The sequence below is a fragment of the Cloeon dipterum genome, chromosome 2 (genome assembly GCF_949628265.1).
Source record: "Cloeon dipterum chromosome 2, ieCloDipt1.1, whole genome shotgun sequence".
Taxonomy (NCBI): domain Eukaryota; kingdom Metazoa; phylum Arthropoda; class Insecta; order Ephemeroptera; family Baetidae; genus Cloeon; species Cloeon dipterum.
Genome location: NC_088787.1, coordinates 1,568,848 through 1,588,465, shown reverse-complemented (window position 1 = coordinate 1,588,465; position 19,618 = coordinate 1,568,848). Strand labels below are relative to the sequence as shown.

General features: G+C 39.2%; 2 protein-coding genes and 2 long non-coding RNA genes across 4 annotated transcripts; 3 read left to right on the top strand and 1 right to left on the bottom strand.

The window, feature by feature from the left end:
- The first annotated feature begins 122 nt into the window (after window positions 1-122).
- Window positions 123-3,056, top strand: LOC135936667 (uncharacterized). The gene is made up of 6 exons (XM_065479551.1): window positions 123-175; window positions 296-479; window positions 822-1,018; window positions 1,137-1,676; window positions 2,053-2,372; window positions 2,475-3,056. The coding sequence occupies exons 2-6, from the start codon at window positions 311-313 to the stop codon at window positions 2,926-2,928; spliced, it is 1,680 nt and encodes a 559-aa protein (XP_065335623.1). The 5' UTR covers window positions 123-175; window positions 296-310; the 3' UTR covers window positions 2,929-3,056.
- A 570-nt stretch (window positions 3,057-3,626) lies between these two features.
- Window positions 3,627-4,770, bottom strand: LOC135937685 (uncharacterized). The gene is made up of 5 exons (XM_065480870.1): window positions 4,583-4,770; window positions 4,386-4,437; window positions 4,042-4,317; window positions 3,869-3,984; window positions 3,627-3,806 (listed from the first exon to the last, which is right to left on the bottom strand). The coding sequence occupies exons 1-5, from the start codon at window positions 4,623-4,625 to the stop codon at window positions 3,673-3,675; spliced, it is 621 nt and encodes a 206-aa protein (XP_065336942.1). The 5' UTR covers window positions 4,626-4,770; the 3' UTR covers window positions 3,627-3,672.
- A 2,905-nt stretch (window positions 4,771-7,675) lies between these two features.
- LOC135935322 (uncharacterized) lies at window positions 7,676-8,350 on the top strand. The gene is made up of 4 exons (XR_010574202.1): window positions 7,676-7,758; window positions 7,822-7,889; window positions 7,942-8,041; window positions 8,109-8,350. It is a non-coding gene; the product is annotated as an uncharacterized LOC135935322 (long non-coding RNA).
- Window positions 8,351-16,242: 7,892 nt separating this feature from the next.
- Window positions 16,243-17,283, top strand: LOC135935021 (uncharacterized). Its single transcript, XR_010574168.1, has 3 exons — window positions 16,243-16,381; window positions 16,430-16,626; window positions 17,072-17,283. It is a non-coding gene; the product is annotated as an uncharacterized LOC135935021 (long non-coding RNA).
- Window positions 17,284-19,618: the final 2,335 nt, after the last annotated feature.

Below are 19,618 nucleotides of genomic sequence, written 5' to 3'. Positions count from 1 at the left end.
AATCATAAATATTTAGAATATAGCTTACAAATTTGAAGTTCTTGCGCTACACACCTAACTCTTTTCTTCACACCCACAGTGAGCAAGAGCGTTGCTCGAACAGCTGTTTCGAACAACACAACCAACAACAGTGCACGCGGCCGATAGTCTCGTCAAGTTTTGCTCGTTTTCCTCTGTAAGTATCAGTCTTTAACTGAGTATTATCCTACTTGGGTGTTCATGATATACTTTTAGAAGATTTAAACCTGATCATTGGCTGAAAATAACCCATCCAGACACTACAAATCCTTTCCAGAGGCGTTTGTAAATCATGGCAGAGGACGCAGCTGCTTTATTTGCTCTGACGGAAAGAAGGCTGTGCCGTTTAGAAAAACGGAAACACGAGAATCTTGTGGAACTGGCTGCACTTAACATTATCCAGCCTAATTTGAGCCACTCTTTAGTTTGTTTGGACGCAGGCCACAAGCTAAAAAATATTCGTAAGTACAACATTAAATTTCATTTTATTCGGCGGGGGCCAGATTCGTGCGACGCGCAGGCAGGCCCGGATAGTCCATCGAGCGCACTGGGCAATTTCCCGGTGGGCTTGAAAATGCGCCAAAAAAAGCAAGTTTTGTTCAATATTGTGACAAAAATGTAGTAATTGTGTCTTTTGGATCATAAAAACAAACTCTTGACACTCGTACGGCAATCCAAAGAGTGCTTTTTGCATCCAAAAATCAAACGCCATCTTGGATCTGCGCAATGCGAATCAATTTTACCGCACATCTGGACCCCGTTGATTTTATTTGGATTTTTATGTACTTCACTTTCTCACGCAGCGATTACTCTGAGCGCAAAGCATCTGCTGCCTAAATTCACTGCTCAAAGATGTGCAAAAGAAGAGGGAGATTTGGAGGAGTTTGAAAGACGAAAGTTAGTTTTGCGGCTTCTGCTCTCTCCAGAGGTGAAACATCTAGAAGTCGATGGTCTTCTAAGCTTCTGCCCCAAAAGCTTGAAAAGAGATAAAACAGAAGAGGTAAAAATTATTAATAATTCAAAGTTATAATTTCCTTTTTGAACTTAGCACTGGAATTCCGGATTCAATAGGTTTTCTAAACTCAAAAGAAATCAATGTAATACTCTCTTTTCAACAGTTGGTGCAAGTCATCTCGGATCATGCCTCAAATCTTGGTGCATTGACCATCGATGAGCGCAGCAATGCCTCTCTGTCCTGCGCAATCGTGATTTCGGCTTCTCCATTGATGAAACTGGCCAACCTGCGCAGCTTGACAGTCAAGTCCTGCTCCATCAGTTACGAAGACCTCGTTCAAATGTGCAGGAAGCTGGATTTCCTCGTTAACCTGGATATAAATATATTTTTTGAGTGCAATCCGAGCTTCAAAGAATTTAAGAAGAGTTTTTCCAAGTTGAAACAGTTTGCTTTCCGCATATTCTCAGCTATGGGAAGGTTCCAGTCGCAAGACTTGGCCTTGGAGTTTTGGGAAATGTGCATCAAATCTCTTCCGGCCTTGACGGTCATCGAAAGATTTGCGGACAAGAAGGACGCAGGACGATTGCCCCCGTGTCGGACGCTAGAGAAGCTTCCTAAGAGGACTTCGGCCTTGGAGCATCTGTGCACGCGGCCCACTCTATTCAAGTTGCACCTTTCTTTCCCCAAAGTCAAGCACCTCATGGTAATGTTCAAAATTCACTCAAAACCACAATTTTTTTATTATTCCAATCGATCCCGTTTGGGGTAAATTTATATTTTAACTGAACAATGTCTTGTGACGTGCAAGGAGAGGCGAAAAGCAAAACGTCTGATGTTTTGATCGCTACACTGCGCATGCGTCTCCACTATGACCGAACAGCTGTGCTTCATGCTTAACATGGCTGAGACAGCGCTATCTTTTGGCCTTCCAAGTTCATCTAGAACTGTTCTTCAAAGGTTTTTGTTTTATCAAAAAGAGCCACAAGAATCAGAGAGCCACTAAATAATCGGTTTCTTTCGCTTCCTCTGATATCTCGCACGTCATAACTTTATTAAAACGAAAATGTTTCTAATTTTAGGTGGATTTTCAATTCTGGACGTACAGCGAGAGAGAACTCGATTCGCTTCTCCATTTTGCTGACATCGAGAGTCTGGTTTTGATTCTTGTTCCGAGTTTGGAGATTTTGGAGCGATTCCTCGATGCCTACGGGCGAAACTTGCTCTATCTTTTTTTCAAGGCACACTTCGACGATGAGATCGGATTCAAGATAATTTTTGAAAAATGTCCAATACTGGAGTCATTGGGCTTGGAAGACGTATGCGTTTCAGACAAGCCTTTGAACGCGTTCTCCAATCTCAAGAATTTCGAGTGGAAACCCTGCAAATCAGCTGAGAACACGTAAATCAATCTGTCTTTTTTATAGTGTCTATCAATTCCTGCTGTATTTAACTCGATTAAATTCCCAGTGCCCATTTTGTAAAATGCTATTAAATGTTGCAGTTCTCGCCTTTGCAACATCTTGAAGGCGCCAGACCTGAAGAATCTTGTTCTGAAAACGTTCAACTTTGGAGATCTTGCGGACGTGACACGGTTGGTTAAAAGCGGCGCCATCCTCCAAAAGCTGAAAACTCTTCACATCGACCATGCTTCTGACTTTTCCATCTATTTTTTGTCATCTGATCACGGAGAACGTGATTTTAAAGCTGTGTTCCAAGTGATTAGCAACTTTATCAAGGTCTCATCAGCTCACTTGCCGGAACTAAGTACCGTAACTGCAGAATTTTCTTTTGGAAGCACGAAATGGGACGAGATCTTCACAGAGTTGGATATCAGTCCGGAAAAAGTGGACTATTTCGACTGTCGGTACGCGGCGGCGTTTAAAATTCTCGGTGACGAAACTCTTTACAAGTTTTTGAATTTGTACAAGCGAAGAAAGTTCTGTTTTCCTGCCTAAAAGTTGTGATGCTTTTTAAGAATTCTTGTATTAGCATAAATATCCTGATATTTATGTTTTCATGTTTTTAATTTGTAAAAATTGTGTATCATTAATTTTTAACCCGAACAAACCAATTTTCTCATAAACTCCTGACCAAAAGTGTCTCTAAATCCAATTTTTTAGTTTTACTGGTTACGCCCTTCTTTTTTTTGTAAAGGAAATGAATTTCATCTGGCGTTTGAGTAAAATTATGCAAATTTAATAGTGAGCAGATAATGAATTAATATTATTATTATTTCTTATTTTCTCAGATTTCGAAAGGGGTGTGTTTGGTCTCATTGAAATTTAGCAGTTGATAGTAGCATCAAAACTGCTAATATTCAAAGATTTGATAAAATTTCCAGATTCCTTCCCTCGGAGTAAATTGTTCTCAAATTTTCTGTTTTCGTACAAAATTCTTCTGAAAATTACACCTGGCCATTAGAACCTTCAAATTTTTTGAGAAAAATCAAAATTAAAATAAGTTCATTTATTCAAGAAGCATCTCAGATTTTTTTCATTTTAATTATTTTAATGCATTTGTTATTATTGAATTTTGCGGGGATGTTAACTATCATTCCTCTTTAGTAAAAGAAGGTTTAGAATCAGCCGGTTGGCATGAATTACAAGATTTTTTTTGTCTGACTTCAGAAAACATCAATATTATATGGATACTATTGTAATTTTATTTTTTACTACATTCCTTCTGGATTAAGCTGACAGTTATTCGAGAATTTCCCTGATCATCCTTCCTGCTTTTCCTGCAGCATAGAAAGAGGCCAGATTGGTGCTGACGATGAACACCGTTCCGAGAAGAATGCTGGATTTGGTGCATGGGGGCGAAAACATGCAGTCACCTGGCAATTAGAAATCAACACTTTTAATCAACATAATAATAATTAATTATAAATAAACTTACCAATTCCACCGAAAATCCATTCGAAAAGCTTGCCACACATGAAGCCAGCAAACATGGAAGCAGCGCCCACAAATATTTCCTCAAAATGTCCATATTGGACAACAGCAGTCCCAATTCTATAAGAGCAAAATTTCATCACAAGACGTAGACGTAAAATTAGGAAAATATCATACCGACAAATGCACCAAATGTAGGGAGCAGGGCGAAGAATGCAGTCCTTCAAAAGGGTTGCGGCGCCAGCCCCTCCGACCAGGGCAGGTGGCACGCGGTAGAGCAGTAGATCAGGCGAACCAGCAAGCCTGCCGCTGAAGCTCCGCAATGTCAGGTGGCAGGAGTCGATGCCAGGGCGTGGCAGGCTGAAATTTAGCATCCAGGCGCCATTGCTGTCCCTGAGGCCCGCAGCCGCGGAATCAAACACAAACAGGTCAGAAGCGCTGAGCCAGATAACTCTGTTTAATAGAAGAAAAGGTCGTTTTAGAGAGGAGTGCTTCCAAAATTAGTACAGGGTGTATGTTACCTCCTGGATACCCACATGGCACCAACGACCCCATCTACGAATCCAGCGAGCCCTGAAAGAGAGAGAGAATATGAGGAAAAAATAAATTAATAGACAGAAATCGAAAGAACCAGTCAAAATCATGTGTTAAGCTATGTGTTTAGATGGTGTAAATAGTTCTATTATCCATCCATTAATTACTGCAGTTCATATTTTACCCCATCCGTAATTTCTTCCTCTTCTTCTGCCACCCATGCCCATTTCCGGTCGAATTTGTGTTGTGCGGATGAGTACAGCTATGCAAATTCGGCGAAACCTCTTGTCGATTCACTCACAGTCGACAGCCTAAAACAAAAGTGGTCGAAAATCGGGAGGATGGCACGGTGACGAACGTCAATAAAATTCATAAAATTGTCCTTGTTCCCCTCTCTAGGTCTACCAGCTGACAGGATAAGAAGTAGAAGTGTGAGGAAAGGAGTTCAGACACCTGATATTTATTTACTCAACACGATCGAAATAATGTACGTGTTTCTATTATAATTATTGTAGCTATTTTTCAATCATTAAAATAAAGAAAAATCATAATTATTTAGGATAAAGCTCACAAATTTGAAGTTTTCGCGCTACATATCTAAATCTTTTCTTCACACAAAAATCGTGCTCAGAAACGGTGCCATATAATAGTCCACCCCCAAACAAAAATCAATCGTTAATATCGATGTTTTTGACGATAATATCGATGATTTTTAATGTATATGCAATTTTTAAACTTTCAGCATATAACATGAAGAGTGCTGGATGTGTGCGAGGTTCGCTCGCGTTGGAGCTGAACTTCCTGTCGACTCCAATATTCCTGCCTGCGCGGTCGTTCGCAGCCTATATATGTTGAAATCATATGAAAAGCCTAGCAACAACTAAATATTGAGTTGTAACAGGCGCAGTGGAAAATCCCAATTAAATATAAATATTAACCATAAATATACATGAATAAATATTGTTATTATTATCAGCAATAAGAAAAACACGTTTTATCAAGTGAAATAGGTGATCTGCTGCACCTGCCGAATATTTTACTCGTGAAAAATATGTTGCAATAAAGCTGGAAGAGCGTGGCCCCAATAGGATGTGAAACCCAGCACCTGCGTATTTCGTCGAAATTCAGGCAGGAAACACAGCCCCACATCAACTCGCTGGCAGTATAGCAGCAACAGTCGTTGACATTTTCGCTTTGGTTTTTGGTTCGGAATGATCAAAACTAAATTTGCTCTTCTTTTCGCTCTCCTTGCAACTTACTTTGCTACAGGTAGGAATTTTTAATTTCAATTTTTGAAAATATCCTCTTGTTTAACAAGATGTGTGGAGCGCAACCACTCGAAGGCCGAGAACATCCACGACCACGACGGTTGCAAAACCAACTAGAGGAATGACAACCACGACAAGGCGTCCAACAATTAGAAAAACTCCTCCTCCGAACTCCGACAGCTCATATCCCTTTTGCAGGAATTACAATCGAATAAAACAGGTATAACGATTCTAAATAATCTGAATTAACAAATTCCATTTCAATCCATCTGATGATAAGAATTTCCTGGATACTACGCTTTCCAGTGGTATGAGTGACGTATATTTTTCTACAAATATCGATAATTATTCATGAACTACTAAAATAGATTTGATTTTTGGGGAACGAGGTATTATGATAATTTCCATAATTTCCTGCTTAACTCCGTATAATGTTTATAAAAAATTGGCACAAATAATGAAAATTTTGTAGGCTTGCTGGCTGAGTTGCTCGACCCGAAACAAACACCTCAAGGGTCATTCATTAAAAAGGGAAATAGAATATTCTTCGAAAGCATTGAAAATGTTGCAACCCAAACGCAATTTTCAACATTTTCTAATATAAATTAATAAAGGTCAACCACAAAGCAGCAGCTGAGGCGTGTTTGTATCGGAAAATGCAGCTTTTGGCGCTTGATACCCCAGCAGAGATAAATAATACGTTTTTTACCTCAAAATGGAATCTCGAAGATGATAGAATGCGATTCGTTGCCTTGGGTAGAAACAAAATACTTTTGCTACAACTTGGTTGATTTTATGTTTCCCGTATATAGAGGCTTACATGGATTTTCTGTGGACGAGTGCGGTGCCGTGCTCGAAAAGCGATCCGCTGAACAAAGCCACCAATTCCTGCTCCAGCGTCACGTGGTGTTCGAGCAAAGTCGAAAGCCGCCTCGACTACACGCTCAATTTGGGTCAAATTTCCCCGCCCTACTGCTTGATTTATAAAAGGTCGACCAAGCAACTCGTGCCAACGAACTGCTCCTTCGAATCGCTCTTCTTGTGCGAGGTATTAAAATAGAGGGCTTAATTTTGAAAATATCTTATCTGCGTTTGTTTGAAAAGCTGTCTTGCTCAAAGCCAACCTGCCCATCAGAAAAAATGTGCATTAAAGATGTAAAATGTTTATTTGGAGGAATATTTGGATTTTTTAAACTTTTTCCTAGGAATCCCTTTTTGAAGTAGTTGACGGAAAAACCTACATTAAAAAAGGCATGTTGCATACATCCATAACAGTCAGATTAAAAGTTGATTAATTTAAAAGATATTTGAATACCTTTACTCAATTTTTTTCATGAGAAATTGCAAATTTCAGGAAGAGAAATTCATGGAAAGTGGGAGAAATCAAGGTTTAATAGTTCATACAACAACTTTATCGGCGAAAAATTGGTCAACCATCCAGCTGTCTTAAAATTACAAATTTAAAATCTTTATCCCAAAAAGGTGTCTTGGAGTGAAAACTGGAAGACCTGCTGCAGCCTGGGCCTGAAGCCTATATCCTTGGTTCATCATATTAACCACCTTGACAGACACAACTCCCGTAACTATAAAACAATAGACTCAATTTATTTTATCAAACCCTTGCTTCCCCCGTCAGCAATGCAGGGTAAGGTTTTCTGGACAGCGATGAACCGAGCAGGTTGTCCCTATCAATTCGAAAGCTGCTTCCAAGAAAGCGCGGTTTATCCTCACCGTGTCTATGGATTGAAAGAGGGAGGGTCTTGCGTGGCCATTTCGGTGCGCGACAGCACCGCCAGAGCAGCTATGGGAACGGCATTGGCAGCGAAAACGATGGTCTGCACTTCAAAGCTTTTGTTGGCGTGCGAAGCGCCAGATCAAACTTTTGAAATCAGGGTAGATACATTTTTTCTTCTTAATTATATTATTTTTTAAATATTTGGTATAGGAAAAGATTGCCAGCTGCGATTTGCCCAAGTGTACCGGAATTCCTAATTGCGTCATGGATGTAATAACATTTTTAAAGAACAAAAATCACAATAAAAATGCTTACAGGATTCGAAATTCATCACAAAACCTGAAAAAGTTTTGCTCAGTAAGTTTGAATTTGACTTAAAAGTAGGAGGTTTAACACGATTATTTTTCAACTCAATTAAAGATCCCAAGCGTTATGGAAAATGGGCTCATGCCTGTGACATGAATTTTCTACAGTTACGCGATGAACTGGTTAGTTTTTTATTATTAAAATTTCACTCGATGCATTTTAATTAATTTGAAGGGAACTTGGGACGAGGCTTACAAGCGGTGCTGCTCCCTCGGGATGAACCTCATGTCGGTCCAAAATCCGAGCAAACAATACTGCATGGATATATTTCGAGGTTCGGAAAAAGTTTCTTTGCAAAAAAGTCAGCTTTATTTTTAATATCGCTCTCCCGGGAATGGTAGGTAATACTGGGTATCTCCCGTTCAAAGGCCACATCTGGACGTCAGGGAGGGACCTTGAGGCTTGTCGCGGAAAATTGCGCTGGTGCACCGGCTACCTGAACGACTTCTTGAAAAAGGATATCGTTTGGAAGAAAGGCGTGGACCCGAAATCAGCAAACAACTCTTGCGTGTACATCGACTTTGACGATCCCGATGTGCGCAGCCTTGGCTTGGCTGACTGCTCTGAGAAGAAACAGATCGTGTGCGAGGTATCGATATCTAAAAATGAAAATATTTTTGGGAAAATATTAAATTATATAATGAATGCGTGTATTTTAGGCTCCTGCAGCTATGGGCTACAGGTCGCAAATGCACCTACATTTCTGTAGAAATTCTTTCAGAGTTAAACAAAGTTGGTTAAATTCATTTTTTAAATGAATATTTAGTAAAATCAAATATTTCAAGGCGAAGCAAGTAAAATCTGGAATACTGGAGACATTAGCCGAGCTGGATATAATTTTAAAGTGATTTTAAATATTGCTATCTTATTTGTAGCTTAGATATTATGAATGTTCTGAATTTTAGAAAATGGTACAATGCCTGACAGAGTTTCTAGGACTGGTATTTTGACTGAAATAATAAAAAAAAAATATATTTCATTCATTTTCAAGGTGTACGACTCGACAAAAATCAACGAGCAAGTCTATCTGAGCATGATGTCTCGAATGTTCATCCCATTGTAAAAATGCAATTACTATATAGAGAAAATTTGTAATATTTTTGGAATCTAATAATTTGAAGCATTCAATCTGAGGTGGAAAAAGAAATTCAGAATAAGACAGACGAGCTTTTGTCACAAGCTTGGCCCCTAATAAAAAACAATAAAAAAATGATGATGAAGGTGTCATCAGATGCGTATGAAGAAGTGCTTGACCAGTTCTTTTCTGGCCACTTTCAACTGGCCGCCGAAATGACCCGCCAACTCTTCCATTGCAGAGACACCGCAAGTAATTTAATAGATTATTTTTGAAATATCCGAGCTGATTTAACAAATCTGAAACTATACGAAGAAACTAAGGAAGAGACGTTCGCTTTCGATATTCTCAAATGCCTCGTTGAGTCAAAAGGATTGAATCGTTTTTGGAGTGTTTACAATTTCGAGTGGGAAGTAAGGGGAATAATTAAAGTGGCAATTAATAAATTTTAATCTTTGAAAAAAGGATTACTCAGTGATTACTCCCGATGACTTCTACTCGCCATGCTCGACGTTTATGAACATTTTACGAAATACATCACTTTGCATACGTATGTTTCCTAAATTCCTGACATTCGCAATATTTAATTTTAATTATTCCTGTTAGCAAATGATTTTTATACTGGATTGGCTGAAATTGGAATTTTTTTTTCGACCCAGCCGATAAACGTTAAAAAGGTTTTATTAAATAATATATTAAATCGAACTATTGATTAATTTCCAATCCAGTTCCGGACGTCGTCGTACACCACGTGCTTGGATAGGAATGGCGCGTTGCCTTACGCAGAAACAAAAGAGATTTTTAACTTCCTCTACACTTATTTCAGGAGTAAGCTTTCCCAGACTGAAAAAAATCCAAAAGATATCCCAATTTGATTAAACTGAGACTTAATTGGTTCTTAGGCCAGGCGCCGAATCTGACGATAATCTGGGACCAAGCGTATTTGAACGGCAATGGCGGCTTCAATTGGTGCGCCAGCAACATCAACCCCTACGACCCCTTTAGCCACATCGTGGTGCCCGTCAACGTGATTAAGGAGGTAACTGACAATGAGAGCCCCCTGATGCTGGTCTCGTTGCCAGGACCGGAGCCAAATCTGCACGCCGTTCCAGCGACTGACGTGCTCAAATACGAGACAGATGTTTTTTGTCGCTTTTCCATCAACTACTTGGCTTATTGTATGTCAAACCCAGGCTTGCAACGCTGGGAGTACTAAATAATTGTTTGATTGAACCGTTAATTGGGTTTTGTCTATGAAATTGCAAATAAAAATTGGTTTGATTCGAGAAAAATTCAAAGGGCTTCTTTTATTTACGCATTCGACACACTGATAAGCTTATCACAGCTTTTTCATCCTTAGTTTCCCCTTCAGAGCAGTGCAGCCAGAGATAAATTTTAGTTCTTAATCTGCGGAGCTATGTTAGAGTACTTTTTGGACAACTGGGAAATATTTCGTTCTCTGGACGGTGAACTTAAACGACCAACGTCAGCACTGATTGGCTGATGGGTGAAAATTCTTATTTTAAAACCATCTTTCTGCTGTTATTAAATCATAATGCAAAATTAAGATAATTATAACAGCTGACAATTTGTTGGCTCCCAATATTCCTGCCAGCGCGGTCGCTCGCAGCTGATGTTGAAATCATGCAGTAGTGCGCGGCGACCACAAACCTGTAACTGCTCCAATTCTAGTTTTGCAAAAATCTCTACATTACAAACCACAATTAAAATTCAACCCTTGTCGGAATGAGTTACTGGTCATCATCACTTATAAACAATGTCGATATAAAATGCAACATTAAAAAAATTAAGTTCTGGACAACGACCGCGAGTCAAAAATTCAAATTAATTATTAAAACTTATACTTTAATAAAATTTGCTGTTTTTCTCAATTATAAAAACATTTTGTTAAATTTCAATAGGTGCTCTACAACTGAGAATTATGTGTTGCAATAAAGCCGAAAGCGTGGCCCCCATATTGGAGCTGCGGGCCACTGGAAGCAAAACACAACATCAATATACACGAAGCAAAAGTTTTTCGTTGAAACAACGACTGTATAGCGCTGCTACCGCCAGCAGGCCGATGTGGAGCTGTGTTTCCTGTCACAATTTCAACGAAAAACTTTTGCCTCGTGTGTATACTGATGTTGTGCTTCGCATCCTATTGGGGCCACGCTTTTCCAGCTTTATTGCAACATATTTTTCACGTGTAAAATAATTGGTAGTTGCAGACCCCCTATATATATTGTACTTGAACAAAACATTTTATTTTTATTACTGAGAATTACTACGAAATTAATGTAAGTATTGAGGAATAAGCTCGTAGCCAAATCATACGAAAACCAACAGTAAAAATTGAGTTGTGACAAAACGGGAGTCAAAAATCCAAATTATTTAAATTTTTTAGCCATAACTTAAATAAATTGTGCTTTTGTTCTCAGCAATAAAAAGGATCGACATGTTTTGATGAAATGAAATAGGTGCTCTCTGCAGCTGCCGACTATTTTACTCGTGAAAAATACGTTGCAACAAAGCTGGAAAAGCGTGGCCGCAATATAGGATGCGAAACACAGCACGAGGCAAAAGCATTTCGTCGAAATTCAGGCAGGAAACACAACTAGCTCTACGTCAGCTGCTGGCATGAGTAGCAACAACAGTCGTTGCCAGTATGAAAACGTATTGAAACGCTGGGAGTATTAAATGATTGTTTGCTTAAACCCTAAATGAGAGTTTATAAGATTCGACAGTTGGGGAAATTCTTGGGAAACATTTTAAAATTTATTCTGTATCCATTACAATTCGATGCAAAAAACGGAATGGGTGAAAAATCTTGTGTTTTGTTTTTGGAATTGCAATTAAAAATTCGTTTGATTCGAGAAAAATTCACAAGGCTTCTTTTATTTACACATTTGACACACTGATAAGCTTATTTATATCCTTAGCTAAGTCTCCCCTTCAGAGCAGTGCGGCAAGAGAAAATTTTCAGTTCTTAATCCTCGGTTCCATGTTGGAGCACCTGGACATGTGGGAAACATTCCGTGCTCTGGACGATTTACTTAAGCGGCCACTACGTCAGTACTTAAGTGGCTGACGGGCGAAAACTGAGTTCTTATTTTAAAATCATCTTTCTGCCTGTCGATTCCAATATTCCTACCACAGCGCTGTTGCTCGCAGCCTATGTCGAAATCATACGAAAAGCAACAGTGGAAAATTGACTTCGGATTAGCGAAGTTGAAAATCCAAAATAAAAAACATCTAATTTAAACTCTTAACTTAAATAAATATTGTTACTTCCCAGCTTGAAAGAGGGATCCATCAGGATCTCCAAAGGTTAACCGGATGAAATACGTTTAAACAGCCTTTCGTGATAGGTGGATATCCAATATATCTTGCTGGATATCCTCGACACTAAAAAGAAAATGATGTTCAGGTTCAATATTAGTTGCTCTGCCAAATATTTTATGAAAAACATATATGTTGCAGTAAAGCTGTAAGTTTGGCCCTAATAGCAATGGAGCAAGGATGATAAACGCCATCGTTGGCCATTTTTAAGTAGAGAAGGAAAAAATCGAGATAATGTAAATCCAGGCAGGTTAATAATAAAATATAAACGGGATATTTTCGGAATTTTAATCTGAAATCACGAGTGTCATGGTGGGAATCATCAATTCTGACACACTTGCATGTTTTGTTGATGCAAAGCGTGGCGCTAAGAGCGCTTGTGGAAAAAGTATTATAGAATTACATTATTTTACTTAGAAAACACAGGCTTCTTGATCTCTTCTCATATCTCTCCCGTTCCAAAAGCAACCTGCTCACCCTGAGATCATCCTGACCTGCCCCTACAACGCAGTCATAACACATCAATGTAAAATTTTGAGCTACCGTAAAAACATTCTGGTCTGCTCTTCTGCAAAATCTACAATAGTAGTGCTCGTGTGTTCCCAATATTTTTGCTCTCTTTTAACAGAAAGTCTGTTTTGTTGTGGACAACATTTTGTAACTCCGGATGTGTATGTTTTGTGAAACGAAAGCACTACCGTGAGAACTTTTCAGTAAAATAACAAGCGCAAACAGGAAACAGTTTCTCTGGTCGCTGGTATTGAGCGTCATTGTGGTCAGTTCGAAACGCAACATGGTACTGGCCAACAGGCTCCTTTTTCAGGTCCTGTTTGTGCTCTCAATCCTCGTTATTGTTGCAGGTTTGTTTAGATTTTCTAATGCAGGTCTGGACTCCCGTTAATTTCTTTAGAGGTTTGGGGAGCGACAACTCGCAGGCAGGAAGCAACCACCAAACCCCTGAAAAAAAGGATCAGGAAATCGACAACTACAACTACAGTCAAGCCAACGACTACCAGTCCGAAAACAGAGAGTCCAAATTATATATTTTGCAGAAATTACAATCGAATTAAAAAGGTTGGTTCATAATTTTGTTGCAATTATTTTAAAATTTGTTTTTTATTAAATTAGAACGTACAAGAAACGGCAATAAGTGAAGGTTTAGCAACATTTTTGTGTTCAATTTTACAGTTTTTAAATTTGATTACTTTATTCAAGATTTCATCACAGGAAAGCGAGGTAAATATAAAAATCTAAAACAATGATTAATCCGTGTCAAAGACAGCATGACCGAATTACTTGACGTTCGAGACCGGCCGATCGGAACTTACAACAAAAGAGGATTCAGAATTACCTTTGACAGCGTTGACAAAGTAAACTCTGCGTGCTGAAACTTAAAAATGATTTAAAATTTTTCCCAGGTCGAGTACGGCAGAGCCGTGGAGGCGTGTTTGTACCGGAAACTGCAGTTGCTGGCATCTGAGAAAATCGACGATTCGTATTTTTATGGCAGGTCGTTGAAATCAAGCTTGAGAAACAGAGGTACAAAAACACGATTAATAAATTGAAAAAATTACCCTTTGGCATCAGACACCAAAGAGTTTTTGTGGACGAGTGCAGCGCCGTGTTCGAAAAGCGATCCGCTGAACAAAGCCACGAATTCGTGCTCCAGTCTCACCTGGTGTCCAAACAATGTGGAAACTCGACTAGATTACACGTTGAATTTGGGCAAATTTACTCCGCCCTACTGCATTATTTACAGTAGATTGACCCAAAAGTTCTTACCTATGGATTGCTCCTTTGAAGCCTTTTTTTCATGCGAGGTAATTAAATCGGTGCTTTTTTTAATGAATCAATTAATCTTGTTGAATTTAGTCGGCTTGCTCGAAGCCAGTGTGTCCGTCACAGAACGACTGCAACAAAGATGTAAGCGATTAAAATTGATTTGAATTTAAATAATGAAGCAGTTAAATTTGGCAGGAGTCCTTATTTGAAGTAATTCGAGGGAAAACATTTCTCAAAAAAGGTTTCTTTTGAATTTTCCGTATAGAAATATTTATGAATTTTATAAAACAGAACATGAGATCGTCGGCACGTGGGAGCAAGCTGAATTTGGCTTTTGTTTCCTGGGAGAGAAATTTGTATTTTTATATATAGATTTATCATGGAAATTAAAAATGTTATCTCGAAGGTGAGCTGGAAGGAGAATTGGATGACGTGCTGCAGGCTGGGCCTCAAACCTTTAGCTCTGACTAACTCTTTTTTCAACCATTTCAACAGACCCAATTCCCGTAAAACTATTTTTCTTCAATAAGGGCATAAAGCACTAGAGTTTAATTTTTGACATGGCCAATCAGAGGGTCAATTTTAATTATTCAATCGAAATATATCAGTAGAAACAAATAAACCATTACTTTTGCGTATAACATCTACCACAAGAACGTCGTCGACCAATCAGAGATGAGAGCGGCCTCCGATAGGCCTGATCGAAACAATAACCTCATATTTTGCACCACCTGTAGTTCGTCGGCGTTCTTTTCAGGCTTTTTGATTGGTCCGAACCCTAAATACCTCCAAAGTTTGACGCTTCCACTAATTTTCGGTGTGTCGACAATCACGACTGAGTGACTCAGCTTCAAAATTTTATTCTAGCTTCATGAATCGATATTTGGATTGTCTAAAAACCACTTTTGCAGCCATGCAGGGTGTGGTTCACTGGTCGGCAATGACTCGAGCGGGATGTCCGCTTTTGTTCGAAAACTGCTTCCACAACGCATCGGAATCGTTTGACATTGACATCAATGGGGTCCGACAAGGAGGCTCCTGTGTGGCTGTTTCGAACATAAACCCAAAGGCCAAGGAGTTGATGTTCACGTATCTGGCAGTGAAAACCACCGTCTGCGCCTCTAAACTGCTGTTGGGCTGCCAAGGAACGGAACAGACCTTCGAAATTAGGGTTACAAAAACTATGATAATTTAATCGATTTAAAATAAGTCTGGTAGGATGGCAAAATAAACAACTGCGACCTGCCAGAGTGCAAAGGGCTTCCTGATTGCGTTATGGAAGTAGAATTGTGAAACCTTTAAATATTTGAAAAAAATTTGAATATTATCTGCAGGATAAGTTGTTCTTCAAGCAACCCTTCCAAGTCTTGCTTGGTGAGTTGCGAATTAAATCCTTCTAATAAAAATATAAATTCAATTGAAAGCACCCTGGCGTTTCGGCAATTGGCATTCATGTTGCGACAGTAGCATCCTCGAGTTGCATGATGAATATGTAATGAGATCACAGAGAGAACCGTTTGATTTAACGAAATCTTACACCAGGGCACTTGGGACGAGGCCTACAAGAGGTGCTGCTCCCTCGGAATGGACCTCCTTTCAGTACACAATCTAGACAAGCAAGACTGCTTCGGCAGCCCTTACAGTTACGCTTTTATAAAAGTTATTTTCAGGAATTAAAATTAAAAACAAAAATCAGAAAATAGTAACCCGAATGAGAAAGGGGATTTTCCTTTTCGGACCGAGGCCTGGACGGCGGGGCGGGATATCGATTCTTGCCGCGGACAATTGCGATGGTGCACCGGCTACCTGAACGACTACCTGAAAAACGACCTGAAATGGAAAAAGGGCCACGATCCGAGATTTGCAAACAACTCATGCGTCTACATCGATTTTGGGGATCCAAATGTGCCTAGTCTGGCGCTGGCAGATTGCTCGGAAAAGAAACAGATCATTTGCGAGGTTTATTATGTCGGAATTATGGGATTCGTTTAATTTATTTTTGCAAAAAGGCGCCCATGGGATTTGGCTTCAAATCGCAGATGCATTATCAACCTTGCAGGAGAAATTTCAGAGTTAAAGAAAGTATTTCTTTATTTTCTTTCTTTGCTGTTCAAATTCTTTTTGTGTTAACTTAGGCGATGCCGAGAAAATTTGGAACACTGGCGATTTGAGCCGCACCAGTTACGCAGCCAAAGTGAAACCAAAAAGTAAATACAAATATAAATTAATGCATAAATCCGTCTTCCAGAAAATGACTCAATGCCTAGCAGAGCACATAGGACTGGTAAAGTCGAGGAAAAGGTTATTTTAAGATAAATTAATAGTTTAATTATATAATACAACCAAGGTGTACAACTCAACCAAAATCAACGTGCACGGGTTCCTGAAAATGATGTCCAGATTATTCAATCCCTTGTAAGTAGGTTAAAACAGTTACGAATCAGAAATTCAAATTTTCAAAAGTGACTACGATTCAATGGAGAATAAGAAGAGTGACCGAACGGCGTTAATCTCGTCGTTCAAAACCCTTCACGAGGCGAAGAAGATGAGCAATTTCATTGTTGATATGAAAAATGATGTGATGGATGACTATTTCTCGGCCCACTTTGATTTTTCCTACAAAATGATCATCAAACTCAATGAATGCAGGGGAATCAAAAGTATAATTCCTGAGGTCAATGGGAAAAAAGGGTAGTAGATTTAGGGCCACTTTTAAAGAGGATTGTTAACTGTAAATCCCTCGAAAATGCTTGCTGTAAATTTATCCCCTGGTTAAATGACAGCAGTTTATTTTAATTCCTTAAAACACGAGGAGGTTCTGGATTCTGCGAATGTGTTTTTTCGCTAACGAATTACGTGTCCACGTTGATGGTTTTTTGCGGGTGAGGTGCAACTCGTGGGAATTTTAAAGGTAGCGTTGCCCAAATTCTAGAAAAGCAGGTGGGTATAATCATATCTGCGGGGAATTCGAGAACTACTCTTTTACTTTAAACCATTTCATTTTTCGTTAAACCAAAAAAAATATCGATTAGTTAGGAATTGTAAATGAATGGCGGTGCCCTCCATCTACCTGGCTCTAAGAAAACTAAAATATTCACTTTAAAGTAACGAACGAGGAAACGTTTGCGTTTGACTTCCTGGTGTGTTTCCTTCAGTCCAAAGCAGTGGCCCGTTTCTGGAGGTTTTACGAATTCCCGTTGGAAGTATTTTACTTAACTTATTTTGCCAACGAGTCTTTTCAATTTATTTTCCACCTATTTTACAGAAAAGCAGTGTGATTCCCGCGGAAAACGATCTTAACTCACCGTGCTTGACGTTTGAAAATTTTTTTGAAAATAAATCTTCATGCATTCCATGTATGATTTTCCCTTTAATTTCATATAATCTTTTTTAACTTTCTATTTTTAGCACACGACTTACTTCCGCTGACTGAAACTGGGCCTTATCTCACCATGAGACCAATCAACATTAAAATGGTTGTTTTACTATACAATTTTTGCATATATTTATTAAATCTGCAGTTTAACACGTCATCTTTTACCGCGTGTTTGGAGAAAAGGGGCTCGCTGCCTTACGCGGAAAACAAGGACGAGTTTGAAACGATCTACAATTATATGAGAAGTAAGAAATTCAAAGAAATAAAGCTGACGAAATGCTAAAATTAAATCAAAGGAATTGCTCCAACGCTGACGATCATCTGGGACCAAGGATTTTACGACAAGCTGAACAACAAATTCATGTGGTGCCGCAGCGACGCCGGTCCAAATATTGCGATCCCTGTCACCGTGAACGCGACGACCAAACAGGATTTCGTGATGCTCGTCTCGCTGCCGGGAGCCAAACCAAATCTGCACGCCGTCCCCGCGACCGAGCAGCTCATGTACCAAACCTCAGTCTTTTGCCGCGTTCCAGATTACGTCGTGAACGAGTGCTCGACAAGGATGGAAAAAGACACGTTAGTGGAGTACTAAATGCTTTTAAATTATTTTAATTGGGAATAAATTTGTCAACAATAAATTTAAAATCTGGTGAAATCAAAAAAATATTGTCCTCTCTAATTATGTCTTTCCTTTTCCGAAATCCTGTAAATGTAAGTTTATAATCAAAATTAAAGGTCTCAGCTTGCAAAGTCTTGAAGCCGTGCCTTGTGCCATTCCACCGTTTTTGAGCGGTTGGTATATTCCACTCTACATTTCGACAGAATTCGAGTTTGATCCTTATGTGAATTGTTGCAAACTGTCGAGTAACTGACGTTTTGCTCGAATTCCGTGTGAGATTGTGCCTGTTTTGGGAGATAGTGCAGGAGAGCAAAACAAAAACGTTGCTCAGATAAATTGTTAAATCTTTTTTATTGATATTGATTCCTTTATTTTTTGCATCTATCGCTGTCCTCGGAGCGGGAAGGGCGCGCACTGCACTAGCACGAATGCTGAAACCCGGGTCCCAATAACACCGCGAACGGATAACATGGGCGCACCAGGCCGCCAGCAGGGACCCAGCCCACTCAAGGGCCACTTGCCTCCGCACCGAGGACTTTTTTTGAAACGCTAGACATTTGTCCCGTGAAGCCAAATCACGCATGCTGGAAAGGTGCAAACCAGCAAATAGCGAATTTTTCTATATAGAGATATGCAGACGGCAGCAAAAGGCAGTCACCCATCCAGCTACCTAACTTCGGTGATCTAACGAGAACATCTGTGTCCAACATATGCTACACCCTAGCTCTTTTTTTATATATTGTAAAAACATTCTGATCTGCTCTATGCAAAATCTACAATAGTAGTGCTCGTGTGTTCCCAATATTTTTGCTCTCTTTTAACAGAAAGTCTGTTTTGTTGTGGACAAACATTTTGTAACTCCGGATGTGTATATGTTTTGTGTAGCAAAAGCACTACCGTGAGAACTTTTCAGTAAAATAACAAGCGCAAACAGGAAACAGTTTCTCTGGTCGCTGGTGTTGAACGTCATTGCGATCAGTTTGAAACGCAACATGGTACTGGCGAACAGGCTCCTTTTTCAAGTCCTGTTTCTGCTCTCAATCCTCGTTATTGCTGCAGGTTGGTTTAGATTTTCTAATGCAAGTCTGGACTCCCGTTAATTTCTTTAGAGGTTTGGGGAGCGACAACTCGCAGGCAGGAAGCAAGCACCAAACCACTGAAAAAAAGGAACAGGAAATCGACAACTAGAACAACAGTCAAACCAACGACTACCAGTCCGAAAACAGAGAGTCCAAATTATATATTTTGCAGAAATTACAATCGAATTAAAAAGGTTGGTCCATAATTTTGTTGCAATTATTTTAAAATTTGTTTTTATTTTAAATTAGAACGTACAAGACACGGCAATAAGTGAAGGTTTAGCAACATTTGTCTTTAATTTTTACATTTTGATGATTTTTACACCTTATTCAAGATTTCATCACAGGAAAGCGAGGTAAATATTTTGGACAAAATTTAAAACCATAAATAATTCGTGTCAAAGACAGCATAACCGAATTACTTGACGTTCGAGACCGGCCGATTGGAATGTACCACAAAAGAGAAGTCAAATATATCTTTGACAGCGTTGACAAAGTAAACTCTGCGTGCCGAAACTTCGAATAAACTCGTTTTGTTCCCTTCAAAAAGGTCGAGTACGGCAGAGCAGTGGAGG